Source organism: Hemicordylus capensis, chromosome 3, assembly GCF_027244095.1.
Source record: "Hemicordylus capensis ecotype Gifberg chromosome 3, rHemCap1.1.pri, whole genome shotgun sequence".
NCBI lineage: Eukaryota > Metazoa > Chordata > Lepidosauria > Squamata > Cordylidae > Hemicordylus > Hemicordylus capensis.
Genome location: NC_069659.1, coordinates 104887890 through 104914106, shown reverse-complemented (window position 1 = coordinate 104914106; position 26217 = coordinate 104887890). Strand labels below are relative to the sequence as shown.

Sequence of the window (26217 nt, the reverse complement as noted above, 5' to 3'; positions counted from 1 at the left end):
GGTAAGATGAAAAGTTAAATAGTAAGCCCTAAATTTCTAGGTTCCACCTTTCATATCAAGTTGTTACACACAAATTGGGGGAAATGGTTCCAATGAGAAATCTGTAATTGAATTACAAGAGAACCACTCACAGCGGTTCTCTATGTCTCTAAAGTGACATAGTACCTGTTGGCAAATGTGATCCCATTGGGTATTAAGATCTTTTAATTCAGTCTGTATTTTGGAAGCAAACTCGGGTTCTGCTTCACTCTTCATCTTCTTCCCAATCTCATTAACACTGTTCAAGCTGGGCTGGATTGTCTGGATATCATTTACTAAAGCCTAAAGTAAGGAAAACAACACATATTCAGTTAGATATGTTCAAGATATACAATATCTGAATAAATTAAACATTAATACACAACTAGTGGCTGAAATACATTTTATAATAAGCAGCCTTACAATTACTGTACATCTGATCCATAATCAAATGTTGGGAGGAAACTTTATTATATCATAGTAGGGATGTGGCCAAACCATTTGAAGTGCAGTTTGAGCACTTTGAGGAAAATAAAAAGGTGAACTTAAAAAAACAAAACAAAACAGAGAGAAGGTGCTTATCTGCTCTCCAACGTGCTTCCACCCAAAACACTGTCAACACGCACATGGTATCTGTGCATGCGTGGGCACCATGTGATCAGGACATATATTATAGGTGCTGCACATATAATTACAGGTTAGAATTGGTTATATGGGTTTATAAAGGAATGGAGGTACCAGCCAGTGTACAGTTATGCTCATTTAAACCCCTTGCACGTCACTGGGGATTTAGCATATTTTAATTATTGCTGGATTGAGGCCATAGCAAGGAAGAACACAGAATTGTGGCAAGTATATCAAAGAGGGCATCAATAAACATAGGATATATGGATTAAATAGGCAAAAGAATAATTCCTATTTAGCCTAATCCATAATACAAACAAATCTGACCTCTGACATAGAAGCTGAGTTCGGGGCAAATTAAACATTACATCAAACTCGTTTTGTGTGCTAAGTCCCCCCCCCCCCGCCCCCAGAACATGCAGGGGGTGTCTCCTTTGGCATCAGTAAGAGCTTCCTATTGGGGCAAATAGCAGCTGCAGCAGGAAGTGATCCAGATCAGCATGTCAGGATCAATGATAAGCTTTATATAACACATAGTTTGTCCCTTAGATGTTTGATCTATACCAACATATAGTTTGCCGTAGATAAGATTTCTAAACAGAACAGAAGCAGCTCCTGACATGCAAGAATTAAAGTTTTTCAGATATACAGCTAGGACAGGGGAATCTAAAAATCCCCTCTGTAAACCATGGGATATTTGGAGAACAATTTAGGAAGCATCATTTTCTCAGAATAATCAGTACTTGCTTTGGCAGAATGAGGCAAGATTATTTAGGTTGATTAGAGGCCATTGAACTGCTAAACAATTTTTTAAAAAAACAAGCACTTTTATTGATTTCTATTTTTGCAGTGGCAAAATATGCAAGGGCTGGAAGATGGAAATTATTCTTATTTAGAGTGGATGCCTTCCATCAATTTGCCTGGAATGAACATTAAGCTAACCGGCCTGTAATTTCCCAGATCACCCCTGTATCCCTTTTTGAAAATTGGTGTTAATTAGCTACTTTCCAGTCCAGTACAGAGCCCGATTGCAGGGTATAGATTTTTGCAAGGAGGTCAGCAATTTCACATTTTAGTTCTTTGAAGACTCTTGGATAGAGTTGCGTGTTTTGTATTTTTGCTGTTTCAATTTGTAACAAATCCGAATCAACCCCATTTTGTATTTTGTCTGAAATTAAGCATTCCGAATCACCCCAGTTTTGTTTTGTATCCGAATTAATCTGAATCTGAATTAATTCAGATTTTAAAAATGGGTCACATGGTCAAAATAGCGGGTGGGGATTATAGTGCCCAATGAGTGGAAGCTACCACAAAAATTTCAAAGGAATTGGGCAAACTGCTGATTTTTGGTGAATTCTTGAAGTTTGCACATACTTCAGATTTCCCCCATAGGGTATAATGGAGATTTCAGCAAAAGTATAGCTTCACGGGGGCGGGGGAGGGGTGGTCCAGAGTGGAGTGTGTTTGGTGGTAGTGCCCAGTTGGTACAAGGAAGCTGCCACAATTTTTTCAGAGGAATTTGGCAAAGAGCTGATATCTAAAGAATTAATGAAGTTACATGTCTTTCGGATTTTCCTCATAGGGTATAGTGGAGGTTTCTGCAGTCCCATCACTCCACTTGAGGGGCACTGGGGTGGCCCAGAGCAAGTGGTGGTGTAGTGCACATAGGGTGCCAAGCACCCACATGGGTTGCCAACCCATGAAGTACAGGGTTTTGTTGTTCTAGAGGTGTTCTAAGAGTAGATTCTCTAGTAGCATATGAGAGTGGATTCATGGTTTTTCATTAAAAATCTCATTTGCTACCAGAGAATCTAAACTCAACACCTCAGAAAAAACAAAGCCCAGTACTCCAATGGGTTAGCAATCCAGGGGTGTTGTTGGCACCCTCTGTGCACAACACCACCACTTGCTTCGGGCCATCCCAGTGTGTTATGAACAGTCTATAACATATCAGAACCAGAGGTACCAGCTCAGAAGTATGTGAAACATAGGCCTGTGTCTGATTTCATTTCTTTATATTAAGAGTTCAATTAGACCTGCCTGGGCAATGCTTGGTAATTGATTTGTAGGGGCAGGGGTAATCTAGCATTGTTTATCAGGGTTTGCGGAAACTCACTGAGACAATGGGTCAGGCTTAATTACCAGTCTCACACTGCTGAAATTAACCTGTTGTCCAGTAACAGGATGCTTCTGCCTTAAGTCAAATGTGTTGATTAACTTGCCTCACTCACGCTTACCCTTTTGATGTTACTTTGAATATTCTTTTGTTGCAAATACACACTATACAAGAAATAATGTCTCACACAAATAGAATTAACTCCCTCTCACTAATTGCTAACTTTTAACACCTTCTGGGACCAGGCTAGCACATCTGGGATGCAGATTTGCTTTTGGATTTGTCCCCTCCTCAAGATAACAGCTAACAGGAGATGAGAGTGAGATCTCTCTGGACTGATCAAATATCCTGAACTAATTTTGGTAATTAAAAGACAATATTCCAAGGATAGCAGGAATAAATGCCTTTTGTGATCCAGAAGACTAAAAAGGGACATCAAAGGATGGAACCACTATAAGAAGGAGTCTCTGGACATGGCAGTTTAGCAGTTCTGTGCCTACGGGCATTCTGCTCACACGCTAGCTATCTTGTGTCTACAGCAAGATTTGCTCAGGAACTCTGCTCATGAACAGGAACTGTCTGTGACTTCTACTGCGCAGTGAGAAGTCAAGACTTTTCCCCAGCCATGGCACCTTCACTCTCTGCCTTGCTCTGAGCAAACTGTCTGCTTGACCACCAGAAGCCATACCATCGCTCTGTTGCTGCTCCCAGCTACAGTCTCTCCTCTTCAGCTGAAAGATCCACCATTTTTAAGCCTGGGTAAATATGCGGCTCATACAAACCTGGAATTACCTCATCCCTTCCCCTTCTCCTACACCCTTCACCTCTCCCCCCTACTAATTTCTGAACCCCCCAAATCATACCAGCCCTGAGCCTTCCTTCCTCCCTCCCCCTTTTTCCGCCTGTATCTAAACTGTACTAGGCTCTAGGAAGATTTAATTGCACGCACATATGTCAGGCACACTGTGGAATATATTGGTACTGGTTAGGATGTTCTGTTTAATTACTGTTGCTAAAATTGATAGAGGGTTCTGCTTTTTGCCTTGCTAGATTAGATCTTTTATACTCAATAAAGCCCATTGAATCTTTGAGTGGTTTGATCTCCTCCCTTCTTTGCAATCCAGATCACGTGGTCATCAATATAAAAGAACTTGGCCCAGACCTATTTTATATACTAGCTAATGAGCATGTTTGGTATATAGATCAGGCCTGGTCTGTAACAAGTGCCCCCCAGGTGGAGATGGGGCTGCTGAAACCTCCATTATTCCCTATGGGGGAAAATCGTAAAGATGCATAAACCTCGAAAATCCCTAAGAAACCAGCCCTTTGCCCTATTTAGAATCTGGGTGCACCACCCTTGGGGCACTGCCACCCAACCCACTGTTTTGCCCCTGAAGCCCCACATAAACAAGTTGAAAGAGTGAAGAGAATGATGAATAACGACAACACTTAATTTTTTGGCACAGTTACTTGAGAATTTTGCAGCGGGTGTGAGCCTGTCCCTGTGGCACTAGCACAGCAGGACAACCCATTTGTGGATTCAAGCAATCTTTCAATAAAAACACTCCCTCCCCATGGAACAGTGACCACAGGTCATTTGAGACAGCAAGATTGATCAATGAACTGCCTTGGTACTATGGAACAGCTTCAAATGTTCATTTAACTGAACTGGAGTGAGCCGCAGCCCAAACAAATCAGCCTACTGTTAAGAATTGTTTAGATTTATCCTCACTGCATTTAAGAAAGTGCAAAACCATGGATCATGGTTACAAGAAAGAGAGAAGCAACTAAGATTTCTGGGGATGTCAATAGATTGACAGGGGTATTCCCCACCCCCCTCCTTTTGTCTCCTGTAGTCCCATGTGGATGACCTGTCCCTGCAATGGCAAAAGTTGTGAACCACTGGCTCAGCCATTATGCCCCACCAAATTACATTGTGGCCTAAATTGCATTAGACTGCTCAACTTGGGCAACAAAACTTAGACACCACTATAACTCATAAAAATAAGAAGAAAAACAAAATAGCTCTTCAAAAGAGCCCTGAACAAGTCAACAGATTCTTTTTAAACCTTTGGAAAGAAAAATCTGTGTAATTTCAGAACTTTCATACCCAGCTTCTCGAAAAGCTTCTCCACACAATTTATACCATGGCTTTTAGCAAGAGCTTTGGAATTGCATTGAGCTCCCAAAGGTATTTGGGTTTTTCTGTCTCAAAATGCTGTCTTCCAAATCCCTTTGCAAGGTCAGTTTGCATTTCAATCACACTGAATACAACACATACTTAACTAAACCATTCAACAGCTTTTTGCATATCTTCTGCTAATCACTCAGTGCCTCAGCTGGACAGAGTCAGAGAAGTCAATTTGAATTGCAATGCTTTTCCAAAGAACAAAGCATTCTGTCCGAAACACAGTCATTTCAATTTGGAAACAAAAATCTCTGTTTTTTAATTCTTGATTTTGTTTTGGTTACAAAACCACCGAAATTGCCATTTTCGGTCACAAAACGTTTTGTACCCGAATCGAAATGCATAAGCCTACTCTTGGATGGATGCCATCCAGCCCTGGCGATTTGTTAGTTTTCAGTTTTTCCATGCAGTAAAGAACATCATCTCTTGTCACTTCTATCTGACTCAGTTCTTTAGCCGCCATCCCTGAAAAGCCTAGTTCAGGAACAGGTATATGCTCAGTATCCTCTGCCGTGAAGACGGGCACAAAGAACTCATTTAGCTTCCCTGCAACCTCCATATCCTCTTTAATAATCCCTTTCACTCCCCCATTGTCTAGTGGTCCAACCCCCTCCCTGGCAGGTTTCCTGCTTCTGATGTATTTAAAGAAGATTTTCTGGGTTGCTAAAAAAAATTCCTCAGTGCATATAAAACCTGACATTTTTCACGATATAGGGAAATAGCTTTTTAAAACTGAGTAATATTTCTGTGATGTCTGGAGAAGAAAAACCAAATTAATTAATTCATTCTGTGTTACAGTTAAAACCCCCCCAACATACCCCACCCCAGATTGATCTGAAGACTGGTCTTAAGTTAGAAATCCTTCATATCAGGATCAGGCCTTATTCCATGTATTCCTACCTGAACCTTTGGATCCTCTACAGAAGCCCTGCTCCAAGTGCTTATGACAAATGAAATGAGGTGAGGTGGGTGGCAGACAGGGAGATGGCCTTTTCAGCAGAGGCACCCCTTTTATGCAATAGCCCGCTCAGTGAGGCGTGCCTGTTGTTATTTTAGACACCAGGGGCAGGCCGTTTTGTTCATCTAGGTTTTTAAGCTTTTTTGTTGTTGTTTTATTTTTAGTTGTATTTTACTGTAGTTTTTGTTTCTGTTTACTTTGTCTTTTAATTGGATGTTTTATTTTTCTGTTTTATTTATTTGCTTTGTGAGCTTCCCACAGAACAATTGTTACTGAAAAGCTACATAAATTATTACCACAAGCAGCATAGGTTTAAAAAACACAATTTCAAACTTAACATGGAGTAAATTTTTTACTTTTTGTTAACCATTTGGGAAGAATGAGTGATCCAACAATGGAATGTATTATAACTGTAGCATTAGATTATAATCTAATATGATTTTCATAACGGGAAAAAGATCTAAAGGACATTAATCTCGGCAAACTGTACGCGTCTATCATGTCATGAATCTTGAATCTGACATGGAGGAGTCCCAGGATGAAGGGATCATGACCCCTGAGCTGGACACCAGAGGCTCTTAAAGTGGTTGTGATCCCTGAGCCCAACTATGATCAAGAGAACTCACAGGATGAGGCAAGCTTTGAGGGGCCCTCGCCTCCACCAGTGGAAGCACCAGCACCTGCTGACCCTTTCAACACATCTCAACATCTGAGTCGGAAGATAGCAATAGCAATAGCACTTACATTTATATACCGCTCTATAGCCGGAGCTCTCTAAGCGGTTTACAATGATTTAGCATATTGCCCCCCAACATTCTGGGTACTCATTTTACCGACCTCGGAAGGATGGAAGGCTGAGTCAACCTTGAGCCCCTGGTCAGGATCGAACTTGCAACCTTCTGGTTACAGGGGCGGCAGTTTTACCACTGCGCCACCAGGGAAGATGACCAGAAGCACCCGAATCCCCACCTAGCTATGCCACAGCCAATGCTTACGATATAGTGTGCAGCCCCTTTAAGACATTTGAGGCTTGGGCAGGGCTGCAGTGCTGGCTTTTCATTTAAGACTTTGGTTTGCTGAAGCAACTTCATTATGAATGTGTACTACATTGTTTCTGCTCCCTGTTCTTGGTTTCCGTGGCTTCTGACCCCTTGCTTGTTTTGGGACTCTGACCCTGTCTACTCCTAATGGACTGATCTTTGGCTTCTGACCCCCTGCTTGACTTTGGCTTGCCTGCTTCCATGGTGTGCTTCATGCTGCACTTGACCAGCCTAGGTATGATAGCCTGCATCTGTTGAGACACAGAATGTTAGGGTGACAGTTGTGGGAGGAGCAAGGAATGTAGAGGGCAGGAGAGAGGGCAAAATGACCTGTTCAACCCCCTACCACTTATAGCAAGTAGACTGGAAAGGGGAATTAGAATTGAGTGTGTTTGTACAGACATTAAGTAACTCTGCACTATTCAGAGATGTTTCAGGAAGGGGGAATGGGGAAAACCCTCACATATATTGTTTCCAGGTCACCACTTACCTTCTGCTATTTATTTGACACATTTAACTCATGTCTCTGGGCAGTTTACAATTTAAAAAACACAAATCAAAACAAGATTAAAACATCAGAACAATTAAAAAGTTTAAAAACATTAAATTCTATAAAACTAATAATATAGCAATAAAATGTTCAGGTTCAGGGCTGGCAGCCAGGCAAAAACTGATCCTCTAGTGCTATTTAGGTCTCAAGGGAGTGGGACAGAAAAAAAAGTGCTTCCCAGTTCTTAAATTCTCCCATCCCAGAAGACAAGCAAGGCTGACGAGACCTGGATAGGAAGACACATCCCCTGAACAAAGCATATAATGGAATATTTTGTTTGCAGGTCTGAGTTGTCCACATAAAATAACAAAACTGAAACACAATGATTGGGAAGACACAAAGACAAACTGAGCCTCAACACACAGTCATTTTTGGATAGGAAGGAGCCTGACTAACTCCCACCATGACTTAGTGCCATGGTGGGACATGCAAATGGTGGTGGCAAGCACTAGGGATGTGCACAGAACTGGGCAGGGATGATTCAAAGACGGGGGTGTTGGACTTCAAGGGCAGGGCACTTGCCCCTCCCTCGACTTGTCCCTTGCTGGCACAAAGATTTTGTAAAGTCCTTTGGGACGGCAGTGCACCTCTCTGCCGCCCCATCCCTCTTCGGCCGGAAGTGGCTGGAAGTACCTGGCACACATGTGCATGCACACATTGTGCTTACTTGTGAGCCCACGTGATGTGTGCGAGTGCGACGTCCATGCAATTATGCCAGGTACTTCCGGCCAAAGAGGGAACAGAGTGGCAGAGAGGTATGCTGCCGCCCTGATGGACTTTACAAAAATCGAGTGCCAGCGGGGGAAAGCGAAGGGAGGGGTAAATGTACCCTCCCCCACCCTTAAAGTCCAACACCCTCCTGCCTTCGAACCTCCCAGTGTTCAAACCTATTTGGAGGCTGTAAAAGGGCCTCCGAACAGGTGCGTGCACATCCTTAGCAAGCACTGTGACACCTAGACCTGAGCCAGCTGGATGCCAAGCCCATGAGTGGCAGGAGCCAGACCTACCAAGTCCTGCAGACATACCCTCACTATACCGCCAGGCCATACACTGCCAATAACCTGGCAAAACCTCACTGATGGCATCAGCCAGCCCCGGATTGGTCCACTGGGGCCATGTGGCTACTGCCGCTGGCCTGAGCACACCCAAGAAAAGTCAGAGCTCCTCAGCAAAGCAATTACCCATCCTGATGCGCACTGATTGGCACAGCCCCAGGAGGCAGCACTTACCCATCAGTGCCCTCTTGGCAGCCACCTGAGGTCATGACCTCTCGCCTTACCTCGGCACACCCCATCCCTTAGAGTGGGGCAGCCAGGCAGGTTAGGCTGTAATGTCTGCAGAAGGATAGCCCCCCATCCACTTGCTGAGCCAGCATGTACCACAGCTGGGAGGGATTAGGCAAATACCAGCCCCCCAGGGCCCCATGGAACAGTTTTGGAAGCCCACTCACCATAAGCTGGAGGGGCAAGCAGGAGTCCCAGAGGGGCCTCTCCACAGCCACCCCTCATATGCACTCCAGCCCTGCACAAAGGTGGCAGCCTTGCCAAATAAATTGGCTGCCAGCATGGCTGACAAAGGTTAATTGTGCACCCCCGATTGTCCTTCCTTTCCTTCCACGTTGTTTACTGCTACACAAGGGCAAAATTCAATCTGCCAGTATTTAAGGAGGAGGAGCAAGTGTCCAATCAACACAGTTAAGGAACAGAACGAAGTCTCCATTGGGCCTCTCCACCCCATCGTGGGAGGCAAATCCCCCAAACCCCAGCCTCACCATTGGATCCCAAACAACCCCACATTCCAAAGCATGGACCTTGCACTGGGAGCTGGTCAGGGTTGTGAATGCATATGCAGTCATGATAGGGTGCCGCTGCTCCATTACATTGCTGGACCCAGGGCAGTACCCCTTCCCCGCACAAGTGTCACTGTCACATGGAGGGCTGCCTGTCCCTTTCAGCAGGCACATGGCAGCAGGTGTGTGGGTGGGCATGGCCTGTGTGTATGACATAATGGGCTGTCCTGGACTGGAACACATCTGGCTGGTTCTGCAGGGCAGAGTGCTCCTTCCCTGATGCCCCCTCCTGCCATGGAAATCTATGGTGCCCTACTGGAGGTGGGAGGAGGGGTGACATCCATGCAGGGTTTTTGGCTGCTAGTGGTTTTAGGAATAAGATTATAGAAGTCTAATTTATTAACACCTTCATGTAAATAAGGAGTTATATGTAAGATTTTCAACCTGGGGGAGGCACTGAATCACACAAAAGAAAACAACAATTGTTAGAGTAGATAAATTACTTGAAAGAAAGAGTTATAGATTATTATAGATTGCAAGATTCATGGTTATTATTACAAACTCTACTGGGATAGTCAGAATAGTTTATAAATCCTGTGACAGAAACATCAATACATGGTGATGTTTTAAGCTTCTATAGAGGTTCTCAGATTACTTGTAATCTTTGTGAGAAAAAACACAGTTCATGAGGCTTACATGTTCATCTGAAGCAACAGAGCATGTAAATTATGTAAAAAACATTCTGTGAAATACTTTTTTCCAAAGATATTATATATAGTGCAAGATGCACAAACAGAAGCATTAAAAGTCTTCAAATCAGTCTATTTCAAGGAAAATTGAAGCAATGAGTCAGATAATTTCTCTAGTATGTAGTGTGTCAATGCACCCTATTTTTCATTAGACAAATTGTTTCTTATTGGTTTTACATTACAACCCTGTGGTTGACTTTGGTGGAATACAGGAGGGGTTTACCATTGCCTCCTCCCACACAGTATGAGATGATGCCTTTCAGTATCTTCCTATATTGCTGCTGCCCAATATAGGTGTTTCCCATTGTCTGGGAAACATACCAGCAGGGATTCAAACCAGCAAGGCTCTTGCTCCCTAGGCAAGTTACTTCCCCGCTGTGCCACTAGGTGGCAACCCATTCAATACAGATGAATTAATTAAACAAGCAAGCCCAGATGGTGGATAGGACTCCAATTAGGAATATGTTTGTGTATGCCTCCTAGTAAGGTAGAACAGGTTGGCTTTCCTGTCTCCTTACAGTGCACAAGGGCGTTTCCTCCGCATGGAGATACTAAAAAAATCCTAATGAAAGTTTTTTGGCTTTCAAATCGTTAAAACTAAATTGCTAGGCATTTTTCCGAATTACTGGGGCACAGCACTTGCTAAAAGCCCTATTTCTTTGTAGACCAAATTGAGCAGGAGCTTCTAAAAGTACAGTACACAGCATTTCTCTGATAAAACCTGCAGACTAGAGAGAGAATCGTTTGGCTACACCAGTACACATACACTTAGAGCACAATACACAAACTGCAAGTTTAGGACTGGTGCATGCCTACCCAAGTAAACTAGTTTAACTTGAGTAAAGCACACAGTGCAACTTAGGAGTGCCTATCTAACTGAAGTCCTTTAACTGTTAGAGCTTGAGAAATGCTCGTCTAACTTCGTTTAATTTTCTGATGCTGCCCTTCCAACCATGTGTGGTCCAGGGGAGAGTGTGATAAGAAGAAACAGAAGCAAAGCAAGAAAAAGTCAAGATTTCCTGCACCAAACTTTGCGCGACCAATTTTTGGGTTCTTCGGCTTAGCCCAATATAGGGGTCCAAGCCCACTGCACGAACTTTCTCAACCAAAAGCTGTTCGTGATACTACTCCGGGGTGATTGGTGAATACCCTGAAATCTACTTTTTGGGCTCATGTGGGGAAATTAGCTCAGAAAGGAACAGTTTCAATTAAGTTTTAATTTGCACAAAGTGTAGACTTAGGAAATGAATTGACTGAGGCAAGATTTAAGTTTGTTTTTTTAAAAAAGAAGATATTTATTGTAGGGAGGGGTACCAAGGAGAAAAATGTGTAGTTAAAGCAATATTACTATCAAAAATGCATTTAACTGCAATGAGGCATTTTAGCTTGGAGTCCTAATTGTGTAAGTTCCCAGGTGGGCAAGAGAAAGAGGCTTTTAGAGACGGAGGGGTTTTTGGATTTAAGAAAGGGGAACAGATATAGATTTGGGGTCCAAGGAGGGGCAAAGGCTCATATCACCTGGCCTGAACGAAAGTTCAGACCACTGATGAACTTCATTCTTCATGAATAAGTCAGGCCAAGGCAGGTGCAAGAAGGTTGAAGGGATTAGTTATTAGAGGTGATTCCAGGAGGGTGCTTCCTCCTTGGAGCCAACTTCCTAAGTTAGCTAGGAAGGGGCAGATCAGGCTGAGCAAGAAAGCCGATCTGGAGAATGGCACAAAGTACTGAACAGCATTTTACGTAGTGGATGGTGGACAGTAAATCACCCACAAAGCTGATGGTAACTCCAAGGTAGGTAGTGCATAGAGAGCACACAAATCCCAGTGAGCACACTGGATCCTGTAACTGGGGGTCTTTATGCCCAAATACATATCCTGGGGGCAAATTCCAATTGACCGTTGCTCTCTGACTGGTGTGTGATTATTTGCTTGTCAGGAGCCAAATCTAGGGGCAACTGGCCCACTGTCAAAGTCTGTCTCCATGTATATAAATGGAGAATGATGCTGTGAGGCTCCTGAGCATATACAGATTGAGATCTCCAAGCCTAGATACTCAAACACAAACAAGGGGGCTCCTGGGAGCCAAGAGAAAAGGCTTTGCTAACAACAGTTCTTAAAGTAGCCACTCTAAAAAATTTCAGACCTACTGGTCATTCTGTCAGCACCCTTAGTGAATGGCTTTGACCCAGACAAACTATAGCTGTGACAGAAATTACACTCCATCATTCTAATTTCCCAGCAAGCTAAATAAATGTTGCCATGATTTCCAAGGGGGAAAAAGGAAAATCAGTTTAGGGCTCATCAAACACAGATCTTCAACAAGTGATGGGGGGGGGGAGAATCCTTGAAAGTACAAACTCAGAGGATCTTCTTTAGATATAATATTCATATGTAAAAAGAATGGTGTAGAGATATGGACTTTTTGGCTGCAGTACCTGCAGAAAGTATCCATCACAAGTGGGCACCCTCATAAAGGCGGGATTCTCACAAACATTCCTGAAACAGAGTACAAATGCCCTTGACAAATATTCCTGCACTTTCCTCTCTCAGGAGATAGTCACGGGGGGGGGGGGGGCAGCATTCCCAAGAGATTATGTAATACCTGGAAGTCTCCAGAAGAAGAGGATGTAAATGAATGTCAACATGAAAGAATAATCACTAACTGAAGGCTTAGCTAGACTACTCTGACCTTTACAGGGTATTACAGTATTCACTATTAAAATGTACAGTTATTTTTGTTCTTTTTTTTCTGCTTAGTTTGTCTACAGGACCATCATCCATCCTCCTCAGAAAGCGGGAAGTGGTATTAGTTTTATAAGCACAAAGGCCATAAGATTTTTTTAAAAATTTATTTTACATTTTATATCCTGCTTTTCCTCCAAGGAGCCCAGCGGTGTACTACATACTGAAGTTTCTCCTCATAAAGCCCTGTGAAGTAAGTTAGGCTGAGAGAGAAGTGATTGGCCCAGAGACACCCAGCAAGTAACATGGCTGAATGGGGAGTTGAACTCAGATCTTTCCGGTCCTAGTCCAGCACTCTAACCACTACACCACGCTGGCTCCTAGTGCCATCATAAGATAGCACTGTACAGAGAGCCTTGATTAAGGAAAACCAGTGCGGGGAGGGGGGACCAGATGGGGACCAGTTTCACCTCAGTACGGAGTATATAGCCTCTAACAAATGTTATGCTATTCTTCCGTCAAGGAAATCACTGATTCTGGAGCTGGTTTCCTGCACATGTGAACAGCTTGCCACCTGGAGGCAGCCACATAGGGAACAATTTAAATTACTTGGTTTGAGCGTAGTAGTACATTTAGAAAAAAACAGTACTGAGGTAATGACATTGGTAACCACTTCAATGTGTTTGTGGGATTGTCAGTTACACAGAAATTATGCACAAGTATCTAGGCTGACGTTTTTATAAAGTATTATAGAACACTTGCTAGAGTGTGAAGTTTCAGGAATCAAGTAATCTTACTGAGAAATGTACACACTCTTCTGGCAGAATTACTGGTCTGCTCTTAAATGGCACATGAGAATAATGAGGGGATTATGAAGTGCATTCCTACTACTACTACGACGATGAGTACTACTACTACACCTCTTTTCAAGACAAAAGTTCCCAAAGCGGTTTACATAGGAAAAAACATTAGAAGATGCGTCCCTGTCCCCAAAGAGCTCCTACTCTAAAGAGAAACACTACGTAGAAACTACCAGCAGCCACTGGAGAGACACACTGCTCTGGGGATTAATATTTCACATTGTTAAACATTTAAGCTAAATTATTAATATATTCTACTTCTTAACATTTGATGTTTATTCCATGCTGAACACAATGCCTGGAATGAAAACTGCTGCCAAATAAAATGCCAGTTGCTAGGTGTCACTGTAATACAAGTCCTTTATCACCGTTGGCTGACATCATGACTAAGGAAGCATTGATGCAGCAAGAGGATCAGAGAAATAGGACTTCCTGACTAAATGGACTGTACAGACACCTGGGACATGTTCTTGGGTGGTACAGAGTGTCATCAAAAATACCTTTACCTCTGCAGGTAGTCTGGAAGTTCTGTTATTCTGATCCTCTCACTGCATTAGTGCTGCTTTAGTGACAGAGGCACACTTAGCCGTGGCCCCTGGGGATTTGGAACATGGTCTCCTGTCTCCGGCAGGAGGTGGACTCTAAATGACCTGCGGGGCCTCCAGAGCCCCACAGCTGCCTCCCGCCCACTGATCTTTGCCATCTTCACTGCCATTTGGGGAAGCTTCTGGATCCAAGTCTCTCCCTGGTGTCCCAGGTTGAAGCAGTGGCCAGAGGTGGCTTCTACCAGCTTGGGCTGATATGCCAGCTGTGTCTGTTTCTTGAGACAGATGACCTCAAAACAGTGGTACATCTGCTGGTAACTTCCAGACTGGATTACTGCAATGCCCTCTATGGGGGGCTGCCCTTGTATGTAGTTCAGAAACTACCATTGGTTCAGAATGCAGCAGCCAGGCTGGTCTCCGGGACATCTAGGAGAGACCATATTACTCCTGTATTGAAGGAGTTACACTGGCTGCTGATATGTTTCCGGGCAAAATACAAGGTGTTAGTTATAACCTATAAAGCCCTAAACAGCTTGAGCCCTGGGTATTTAAGAGAACATCTTCTTCGTTATGAACCCCACCGCCCATTGAGATCATCAGGAGAGGTCCATCTGCATTTGCTGCCGGCTCATCTTGTAGCTACTCGGAGATGGGCCTTCTCCGTTGCTGCCCCGAGGCTTTGGAATGCGCTCCCTGGTGAAATAAGAGCCGCCCCATCTCTGACAATTTTTAAAAAGTCTTTAAACATGCATCTGTTCACCCAGGCTTTTAACTGATACTGTTATGATTGTTTTTAATGTGGTTTTAGAAATCTGTTTTTAAAAATTTAAATTGTTGTGTTTTAAATGTCTTGTTTTTGTTTTTAACTAATGTTTTAATGTTTTTATCTTGTTGTAAACTGCCCAGAGACGTAAGTTTGGGGTAGTATAAAAATATGTTAAATAAATAAAATGTGTATGGCTGAGGGTTGTGGTGAACCAAGCATAGCTGAACTCTCTCTGTGGTGGCGGCAGTGGGGACAGCGGTTTGTGGGCCTTTCCATAGGGTGCACCATACTTACACTGTGAAGGTGCACCCACTGGATGCACTAGCTGCTGCTTTGCTGCCACCACCGCCATGGGGAAAGGCTTACTCCACTTGGCTCACCCCCATTCCCGGCCACACAAATTGTGGTGAAGATGACAAATATCGGCAGGGTAGGTGCAGGACAGGGGAGGACGTGGGAAAGCAGCAGGGCTCTGGAGGCCCCTCAGATCATTTGGAGCCCCCCTCCCCCTGGACTCAGGAGCAGTGGTTGGACAGCAGCAGGTATCTTTAAAAAAATCAAGTGGGGCCTCATGGCTGGGGAGGGTGGCTATGAAGCCCTTCAGGTCTGGGCTGATTTTGGATTTAGGTGTGCTGTTTTGTCAGGATGCCAGCTGTCATTTAATAACACTTAAAATAATAGTTCTTTACTTGCTTACAGCCTGTGAGGAAATTTAAACCCTGCCTGAACTGCCTCTATTATATAAACAATAAATTTTCAAAAAAGAATCAGAATTTGACAGAAATATATTGGGGAATAGTCCATTTCATGGATGCTGGCACACACTTGTGTGCACAAACACAGTTAGGATACACTGGAGGACAAGGCATCAACCATTTAAGCGATGCAAAATTCTGAAAAATATAATTATTGATTGAACAAATGCATTTCTTTATATTCCTTATATGAAACATATAGCTTGATTTGTTGCCATAAGTGCAGTTTTCTATAGGGTAAGTAAGTAAACAAATATCATATCCAAGTTTCCCCCTCTATTCATTATTGTTTCTAATTCTAGGAAGATCAGAACACATCCAACAGCTCCTAATATTAATGCACATATACAAACACACAACATCCTAAAGCAGATTCAGAATAATTTTCTTTGTAGAAATGTTACAGTTAGTGGTGATTGTTCATCTTTACTATTTATAATCATGCTCTTTATACAAGAAATGTAACCATTTAACAACTTACTGTACACTGTTCTAGCTGCTTTTCAAGTGCTTCTGAATCACCAAGGGCAGGCCACTCTTCTTTTAGAAAAACATCCACTTCGGCCATCCATTTCTTCAGAGTTTTAGTGTCATTCTGTTTTTGAAAAAGCACTGCATTGCATTATGTGAAGAACTGCTAGTGATAAATCCAGTCAGCATGATACTATGGCTAAACCCAAAGAGTAATTTTAAGATTAGCAATGAATATGAAAAAGCTTAAAAATTAAAAATGCAAATAAGGAAAATTATTATTTGGATATTGCTTTTCACCATTTGGAGAAATTACTGCCTTCATTTATTTTCATTTCAGGAACTAAAGTTCTCCTTGATTTTGTCTTCCAAATCTTTTAAAATGAAATATATAGAAAAATAATGTTACATGTATATGATGTGGTTCATATTATATTAATTTAGAACTTTTAATCTTTCTTTTTATTTGTTTATATTTTGAATATAAAGTTAATAAACACTAATGTTTGTACATATTATGTACATTCGGCAAATATGTGTTCAATTTTTTCACACATTTCATTTACCCAAACAGTAGTAACTTTTTGGCCCGCCCTGAGCTTTTAAATAACATGCTTTGAATGAATTACCACAAGTCAAATAGAAAGAAATTTTAACTCCTGAATAAGGCAACACACTAAAACATGTTAACCAATTCTATTTTCTGTTTCCAGGATCTTTTTGAGGTCTGTTCCCCTTTCCCCTGTGTTTCCTCTTCCCCTGGTCCTACGCCTCATTTTTTTGCTCTAGCCTTTTACCATGTCAGTTTTTCTATGAGGAAAGACAACCAGAGACTTACGATACCCTTCATAACAACCTTTCATAATGACCTGCTGATTTGCAAGTGTACAGATTAAGCATGTGGGAAGCAGTAAGAACTCACATTGCTTCCACCAGCCAGAAATCTCTTTATCTTTGTCTAGCAAACTCAAGACTCTTTCCGCTCTTCTCTTCATGTTGAAACTGCACATAGCTTTTATTTCAGCTTCCACCCAGAAGGGCAGATTGCGACACACAAACCTGTGATTTCATATAGTCAAAGACATTGTGGATCTCATTTTTATCATGAAAAGCCATGTTAAAAAAGAAAGAAAGATGGCAGAGACTAATTTGAATAATCAAGAAACATGTTTACAACAATTTATACATTATAAACTTTATATTGTAATAAAACAAACCACGTGAAGAAGGAGCAGGTTTACACACATGTTGATCAGTTGAATCAGGTAAAGAAAAGTCAGCTGTGTGAGGAAAAAACACTCTGCATCCTCATATTACTTCAAAAGATCCTTTAGTACCTTGTATTCATGTGGAAACCTGTGCTCTAGGCACTGCAGTTCATACTATTTCCCCTGTCTTGAACTGCGATGATTTTGGGAATAGAGGAGGATTCATTTGTTTAATGTATTACACTAGGTCAATACAGTTATCATGTTATAAGATAACAAATAGGGAAAAGAAAGAAAACTAACCTGGAACTGTTGCAGTTTAGTAATCAGCTCCTCAAGCTTTTGGCAATTGTCCACCAGCTGAGCTGATAATTTCTTCCAACGTCCAAGGATATCCTCAATTTCTGATCGATACTTCTGACTGACCTCTGCAGGGGCTTTCCTAGACATTTCTTCCACTATTGTGCTTAAATAGTTGAGTCCATTTTGTTGTTCTTGCAGAGAACTTTGTAAAGCCTGTGATGTGAAAAATCAACAGTACATCAGCTTTTGTTGGATTCAGACTAAGAATTAGTTCACAGTGCTAAACATTAAGAAATCTGCCAATATAACTCAAGTGATTGATTTTACTCAATTCAGGAGTTTATTAATAATTCAGCACAATCTTGCAGTGCTCTCTCTACTTACCTTAAGTTCTCTGAGCCTTTGCTCCATGATTTCATAATCTGTGACTGTAACCTGAGGTATGGAAAGTTTGGCTTCCGACTGCTGTATCCTCAAGAGAATAGTATTCATAATTTCCTTATACTGTCCAGGTGGCAAACTATCATAAGCTGCATGAGAAGTGAGAAAAGGGGAAGATGTTTACATTGTTTCATCCATATTATTTAATTCAGTAGAACTGTAAATATAACAAACATTCCTGTTTTCAGATATGGACCATGTATAGACTATGAAGGACAAGACTTTTAAGAAGTTTACAGAGGTTAAGACCACAAGTGAATGAAGAAGGGAGATGAGGCAGGTCTGGACTCAGCTGGGATTGTTCCTCACTCTGCCAATCTCCTTCAGAAGTGATGGCACCTGTGTGTCTTAGAGTGGCCTAGGCCCAGTCTGGTATTTCACAATGGATGTGATTGGATAAATGGTGAAATTATTTTTCCTCCACACTGTCTCCTTTGAGATTTCAAAGTACAGACCTTGAGAAATGACCTGTACTTTTGAAGTCTGCACAAAAGCAAGAATTCTAAAGATGCAGCTTTTCTTATAATGTTACAGTGTCAGGAGAAATGATGTCTGGTACAATTTCCTCTTTTATGCATTTCTTAAAGGTATAGAATGATCTCAAGTTTAAACCTGGCAACTATGCCTCCTTTGCACTTTGGACTATAGTCCTCTGCTACATCCAAATATAACCAATAGAAAACAGGACATAAAGTTTTGCCTCATGGAGAGCTGGCCCTCCCATTAGGTGAGCTAAGCACCTGCTTAGGGCACAAAAATGGCAGGGACAGTGACAGTCTGGGTCACATGGTAGAGGAGGCTATGGCCAGGAGGACTTCTCCTGGAGTGCCCCTGAGCCCTGGGCCAGCCTCATGGTGGTACTTTTTTTATATATCATGTGAACACTGGAGAAGACAAAGTCAGCTAAAAATAACAGCAGAAATATGAGCAAACTGCTTACTGGAGAACAAACACATCATGTATTCAGCATAAAAACAAAAGGAAGATAATATGCAGAAAGGATGTGAACATTTTGATTCAGATTTATCAAGAGCTATCATCAAATCCAGCCAACAGTTTGGTATCAGGCTTGCCAAAGACCATAACTGCATATCTCACATGTCCTGTTATTTAGTACTTGAGTATGTTTTAAAAGCTATTACTGGAAGTGCCAGTATCCACTTTATGGTCCTCTCTTATTGAATTCTGTATATCTAAAGAAAATGTTCTGTTTAGGACATCTGTTAAATGCTTACATTAGAACATTAGCACTGCAGAAAATACAAGTTGCATTTTACAGAAATACCCCCATTAGAATGGAATTACAGATGCCTTTATATCGATTAACATCTGCGGAGGCATGAGCAGCTCACTAGGGGATAAAATAAAGATCCACTCAAATCAACTGGAATTTTGCCATTGACTTCTATGGGATGTGGCTTGCATGTAAGTGAAGTTGGTACCTTCTGTCTTCAAAAGTAGTTTTAATTGTAGTCACTGGGAGAACTCATAAACTGATAATAGTCATTGGAAATAATCCATTTTCTGACATTTGCCCATGCAATATTTATTATACAAGTGTACCCACAGTGCATCCATGGAATACAAATCTGTAGCTATGTTTGATAGCTTCATAGAATAAGTCTGTAGAATAGGCTTTTCACAGAATGGTGGTAAAGACTAGATACATTTTATTTTCAAGAAACAGTAGAAGGTGTAATGCCCATTTATGTCAGATTCCAACATCGAATATGTGAGTGAACCAGTGACTGCCTTTAAAATCACAGTGCCTACTAGCCTTGAACTTGGATGTGGGAAAATCTTCTGAGAAGAATCTCTGATGTTTTTTCTTGGGAGGGACCCTGAAATTTTATTCAAATTTCAGTTCCTCCTTGGAGAAACTCTCTTTTAAATTAGTTTGAAGAAATGCTATTTCCAATCCCAGAAGTGACTTTTCTCAGCTGCCATGTACAGGCATAGCTGCAAGACACACTGAGGCTCTACACACAATTGGTATGTACAGCCAGGAAGGGTTTGGCGGGGGGGGAGCGGGTCAATCCCGTTCTCCCCACACATGAGCAGTAGTTGAGCCCTGGGTGGTGGGATCGGCTGCCCACGTGATTAGAAGCTCCATCACAAAGCCGGTAAGGGTGGTGGGGATTGTGGGCCACGTGGCGCCCAGAAGTCCCAAGAGGGAGTGCACAGAGCATTCTGGGAAGGCCTCTGATGCTGGGAGGCTTGATTTAGCCTCCCAGTTGGGGGTCTCCGCAACACAGCGACACATGATCACGGAAACAGGGTTAGCGGAGTGCTTGCTCCACTAACCTCATTTTAGGGGAGGAATACTTAGATGGGCTAGCCACTACTAAACCACCGGGCTCACCCACAAGACCTGTGGTTCTCATGATTTGCTCGGAAGTGGGCTGGTCTCCCTTCGCCTGCTTCCGAGAGGCCGTGAGAATAGCCTCACTATCTGTTAAAAGGATTTAAATAGGAGCACTACTCCCAAAACACAAGCAATTCCTACAGATCTGGATCCCAATAATCAGTTACAAGCTAGCCCTGGGACACTGCTTCATATCACAAACTTTATTTCAGTCTCTAGTATTTTTTCTGTCTTGTGGGCCAAGCATAGAAGCAAGTTTGGAAACTGTGTGGGAAGCCAAAACTCCAAGGGTGCCAGTTTCTTTGAGAAAGAGCAAGTGCGTGCATTTTTGGAGCAGCACAAGTCAGTTCTTAGGCTAAGTGATGCCCTCTGAATTCCAGGGGATGCACTGACAAGCCTTTTGATCTTCCTCACCACAGGCATGGTTATAAAAGGGTAGAAGTAAAAGAGTGACAAAGACTAAACATGAAAATGAGGAAATAGTATTCTGGTCAACTTCTGTGGTATTTGCACACAAAACACTTTAGTAGTAATTAAAAATTACTACTAAAAGTCTTCTCCAGCACCAAAGTTCAAAAGCATCGATGCTTTTTCTATCTTCCTTCTTCAAGGTCTAGCTTTCACATCCATAGAGTGTCACAGGAAAAACCATGGTCCAAACAATTCTAATCTTGAATTGATGAAGGCACCAACCTGGTATGTATTACAGAGACCTGGCTGAGGGAGGCTGGTGGCCCAGTCTGATCCCAGCTTCTCCCTCATGGATGCTCTATTGAGGATAGGGTGAGGGACTGTGGGTGGGGAGGTGAAGTGGCTGTGGTCTATAAGAATAACATCTCCCTTACCAGGATCACTGTTAAAGTTTCAGACCATAGCTAATGTGTCTCCTGGTTGACCAGGGATAGATTGGGACTGCTGCTCAACAGAGACTCTAACTAAGCTGACAGACCTGGTCTTGGGCTTGGTGTTGGAGTGCCGAGGCTTGTGGTAGTGGGGAACTTCAGTGTACATTTCGGGACCAATCTGTCCAGGGAGGCTCAGGAGTTTGTTTACTCATTTTACATCCCACTCTTCCTCCAAGGAGCCCAGAGCAGTGTACTACATACTTAGGTTTCTCATCACAACAACCCTGTGAAGTAGGTTCATAGCAGCCATGACAACTATGGCCTATTCCAAGTTGTCTTGGGACCGATGCACATTGCTGGTTACACGATTGATTTTGTCTTTCACTCTGATTAGGGTGGTGTTCTGTGGGTGGGGACTCCTGTGATTTTCCCATTGTCATGGACGGACCACCATCTGGTTAAGGCTGGACTCACAATCACTTCCCACCTTTGCAGGGGTGAGGGACCTATTAGGATGGTCCATACAAGAAGGTTATTGGATCCAATAGGATTCCAAGCAGGCTTGGAAGAATTTAATATTGACTCTGCTGGTGATCCTTTTGATGCCCTGGTGGAGAACTGGAACAGCAAACTCACTGGGGCAGTAGACATGATCGCTCATAAGTGTCCTCTCCATCCCGCTTCAAAACTGGGCCCCTCAGTTATATGGAAGAACTACAGGGGCTGAAGTGGTGAGGTAGATTACTGGAGTGCAGGTGGAGAAAGACTCGACTCGAGTCTATGGGGTGGAGGCTGCCTTGTTGAGCTGATGGATGATCTCCAAATGGGAATTGACGGAGGCTCTGTTGGTCCTTTTGGACTTCCCTGCAGCTTTCAATACTATTGACCATAGTATCTTTCTGGAGCAGGGTCTTGGGAGTGCGAGGCATTGCTTTGTGGTGGTTCTGCTCCTACCTCTGGGACAGGTTCCAGATTGTGTCCTTCAAAATCTGAACTTTTGAATGGTGTCCCTCAGGGGTCCTTATTGTCTCCAATGTTGTTTAACATCTACATGAAACCGCTGGGAGAGATTCTTGGGAGATTTGGTGAAGGGTGCTATCAATATGCTGATAGCACCCAAATCTATTTCTCCATTTCAACTTCATTCAGAGAGGGCATAACCTCCCTAAATGCCTGCTTGGAGGTGGTGAGGGCTGGATGAGGTATAACAAACTGAGACTGAATCCAGATAAGATGGAGGTACTCATTGTGCGGGGTTGGAACTCGGAAGATGAGTTTGATCTGGCTGTTCTGGATAGGGTCACACTTCCCTGGAAGGAAGAGGTACACAGTCTGGGGGTGCTTCTGGATCCAAGCCCCTCCCTGGTTTCCCAGGTTGAGGCAGTGGCCGGAAGTGCCTTCTATCAGCTTCGGCTGATACACCAGCTCTGTCCAAACAACCTTAGAGCAGTGGTACATATACTGGTAACCTCCAGACTGGATTACTGCAATGCGCGCTATGTGGGGCTGCCTTTGTATGTAGTCTGGAAACCAACTTTGTAGTCTGGACCAGCTTTGTATGTAGTTGGTCCAGAATGCAGTAGCCAGGTTGGTCTCTGGGTCATCTCGGAGAGACCATTTTACTCCCATATTGATAGAGCTACATTCACTGCTGATAGGTTTCTGAGCAAAATACAAGGTGCTGGTCATAACCTATAAAGTCCTAGATGGCTTGGGCCCTGGGTATTTAAGGGAACATCTTCTTCGTCATGAACCCCACCACCCATTGAGATCATCAGGAGAGGTCCGCCTGCAGTTGTGACTGGCTTGTCTGGTGGCTACTCAGGGACAGGCCTCCTCTGCTGCTGCCCGGAAGCTTTGGAACATGCTCCCTGCTCAAATAAGAACCTACCTATTTCTGACAATTTTTAAAAGTCTTTAAAAATGCATCTGTTCACCCAGGCTTTTAATTAAATTATCTATCTATCTATCTATCTATCTATTACATTTATAAACTGCCCCATCCAAATGCTCTGGGCAGTGTACAACAACTTTAAAAAGTCATAAAAACACACACCATTCAAAACACAGTGCTAAAAACAATATAAAAACAAAACCATTTAAAACTAATTAAAATACTTTAAAAATCAATTTACAAACCTTGGAAGGCCAGGCCAAACAAGTATGTTTTTAGAGCTCTCTTAAAGGCTAACAGCGAGCCTAAACTGTGGATATCTGCTGGGAGTGCATTCCATAGGCCAGGATCAGCTATAGAAAAGGCCAGGTTCCGAGTCGCCACCAGACATACTGGTGGTAACTTCAGACGGACCTCTCCACATAACCTCAATGAGCGATGAGGATCATACTGAAGAAGGCACTCCCTAAGGTAGTCCAGACCCAACCATTCAGAGCATTAAAGGTAATAACCAGCACTTTGTCTTTCACCTGGAAACATATCGGCAGCCTGTGCAACTTCTTAAGACAGGCATAATATGGTCTCTCCGGGTTACCCCAGAGACCAGTCTGGCTCCTGCATTTTTTAACTAACTGAAGTTTCCAAACTACGTACAAAGGCAGCTCCACATAGAGCACATTGCAGTAGTCGAGCCTGGAGGTTACCAGCTGACATAGAGCTGATTTGAGATTGTTCTCTTCAAGGAATGAACACAGCTGTCAAATCAGCCGAAGTTGATAGAAAGCGCTCCTGGCCATAGCCTCCACCTGAGATACCAGGGTGAGGCCTGGATCCAAGAGGTGAACCAGTCACCAATACATATGTCAAATGTATATGAGTCACTGTGGTGTAGTGGTTAGAGTGCTGGACTAGGACCGAGGAGACCTGAGTTCAAATCCCCATTCAGCCATGAGACTTGCTGGGTGACTCTGGGCCAGACACTTTTCTCTCAGCCTGACCTACTCCACAGGGTTGTTGTAAGGAAAAACTTATGTAGTACACCGCTCTAGGGTCCTTGGAGAGCAGGATATAAATGTTAAAAAAACAAACAAAGGTTGCCAGTGAATGTCAATTTGAGGGCTTAGCATTCTTTTTGGTACTAAACAAAACCTTCTCTGGGATTTAGGGCATAGAAAAAGAAGAAATTCTTTTTGATTAGGCTTACTGAACTGCCTACAGCTTTAGAATAATTAAGAAAATATTTACATTACTCTCCCTTTAAAAATAACATGTGTCTTAATTTTAGCTAAGCTCCATTGTCTATTGTTAAACATGGATTTAGTGAATGAAATAGACAATTCCATCAGATACTGATTCAAGTCAGTACATCTATAACAACCACTAGAAGGAGCTAGTATTATGTACAACTTTGAAAGTATGATTATTCTTTCCTACTGAAATCAAGGAAGAAGATGGGGAACACTTCACAGCACTTCACAGAAAAAAAATAATCTTAGTTTTGTCCAGACTTAAGGGGGGGAGGGATACAGCAAACAGCTTTATAATTCAACATTCAAGTGTCTTTGTAAATTTCTCTTCACTGTTGAACAAGAAAGATAGAAAAGGTCTTAGAACTGAGTAAAATTGTATGAATAAAGCTAATTAGAATATTCAGAGTAATGATAACCTATGCATATCAGATAACACAGTTCTCCCGCTGATGTTATTGCTTATGACAAATTCTTCAGAGCTCTCTCCTGTTTTACCTCTTACCTTTCTTTACCTGTCTTCTTGCTAACAGGAACAGTTCCTGTTTGTTTCATATACATAGACTAGGAATATAATTCACTTGCATATTACATTCTTAGTAACTAGGCCAAATTGCAGGATGTGGTACACATTTCTTCTGGCACAAATAATTATATTCTAAGTGTGAGGCACACCTCAACCTTCTTTGTGCTGACAAAAGCATTTTACCTGGCACAATAGAGGTTTATTCTGCAACAGATTATTACTTATAAAAGACACAAGCCGATAGTGTGCCCATAAAAAACAATGGCAAAGACTTACATATGGCAAAGTTAGTTTTCACTAACACACATGTTCTTACAGAATGCGCACATGTTCAGCAACATGCAATGTGGGTCTGGCACAGTAAAGTCTGTTCCCCGGACTTCAAAATGCTGTTTTATAGTGTACAAAGAATTACAGAATACAGTTTCATCAATAAAAACAGTCATATGAAAAAGACATACATAAAGTATGGATAGAGCATTTGCACTGCATACACTCTCACAGTGGGGAAAAAAATGGACTGTCTCCAAAGGTGCCTTCTCATAGAAAACAACCCGGCAGCACCCCAGTTTCTGTTCTGGTTCCCTCCTCCTGCTGAAGACTCCCACTGTATTCTGTTCTGAAGGATAAAGACCTCAAAAACAGATTTTCAGGGACACAGGATAATGTAGTAAGGGTGAGGCAATGGGAAAGGCCCAGTGCACAAGAAGAATTCTGCTCATGCTTCAGGATACAGGCCAATGTATATCTGCCTTATCACCATTTTTGATGTTTGAAGCAGCCCTAAAGGGTTTAGGTTCTGAGTTAATGAGAAAAGGGCAACCACTTTCATAATGAGGCAATGTTTTTGCTAAGGCATTCTCCCTCTTTTTTTGAAAAAGTGTTTTCTCTTCTCAAAAAAAATAATTGCTAGTTTATTGCAAGTAGGACCACTAGATTTTAAAAGAGGACCCCTCTTTTTCAAACTAAAAAGCCCCAGATGCTTTTTAGCCTTGCTTCATAAGGCTAAAAATCCACAGATGCTTTGCCTAATAAGGAAGGTGCTCTAGGCCTCTGATCATCTTGGTTGCCCTCTTCTGCAGTTTTTTCCAGTTCAGAGAGGCAGTCTTTCTTTGAGCTCATCCTCCTCAGCAGATAAACTCTTTATATCCACCAATTTGCTAATTATTATTAGAACAGCCAGATAGCAGAGAGTGAGCTGGAAACAAAAATACTTACTATTTCTAAAATCTAGTGGTCCTACTTGCAATAAACTAGCAATTTTTAAAAAACAACAAC

The 26217-nt window shown here is 42.3% G+C and overlaps 1 protein-coding gene across 18 annotated transcripts in view; it reads right to left on the bottom strand.

Moving 5' to 3' along the window:
* DMD (dystrophin) overlaps positions 1-26217 on the bottom strand; it is a 1901967-nt gene that overhangs the window by 1102562 nt on the left and 773188 nt on the right. For all 18 annotated transcript variants that reach the window (XR_008319265.1, XM_053308495.1, XM_053308494.1 and 15 more), the window contains 4 exons: positions 18006-18151; positions 17622-17834; positions 16121-16234; positions 166-321 (listed from right to left, as the gene is read on the bottom strand). Coding sequence is in view for 17 of the 18 variants with exons in the window: in XM_053308495.1 (XP_053164470.1) it covers positions 166-321; positions 16121-16234; positions 17622-17834; positions 18006-18151 (629 nt within the window). In the remaining variant the exon portion in view is untranslated. The remainder of the gene's footprint in view (positions 1-165; positions 322-16120; positions 16235-17621; positions 17835-18005; positions 18152-26217) is intronic.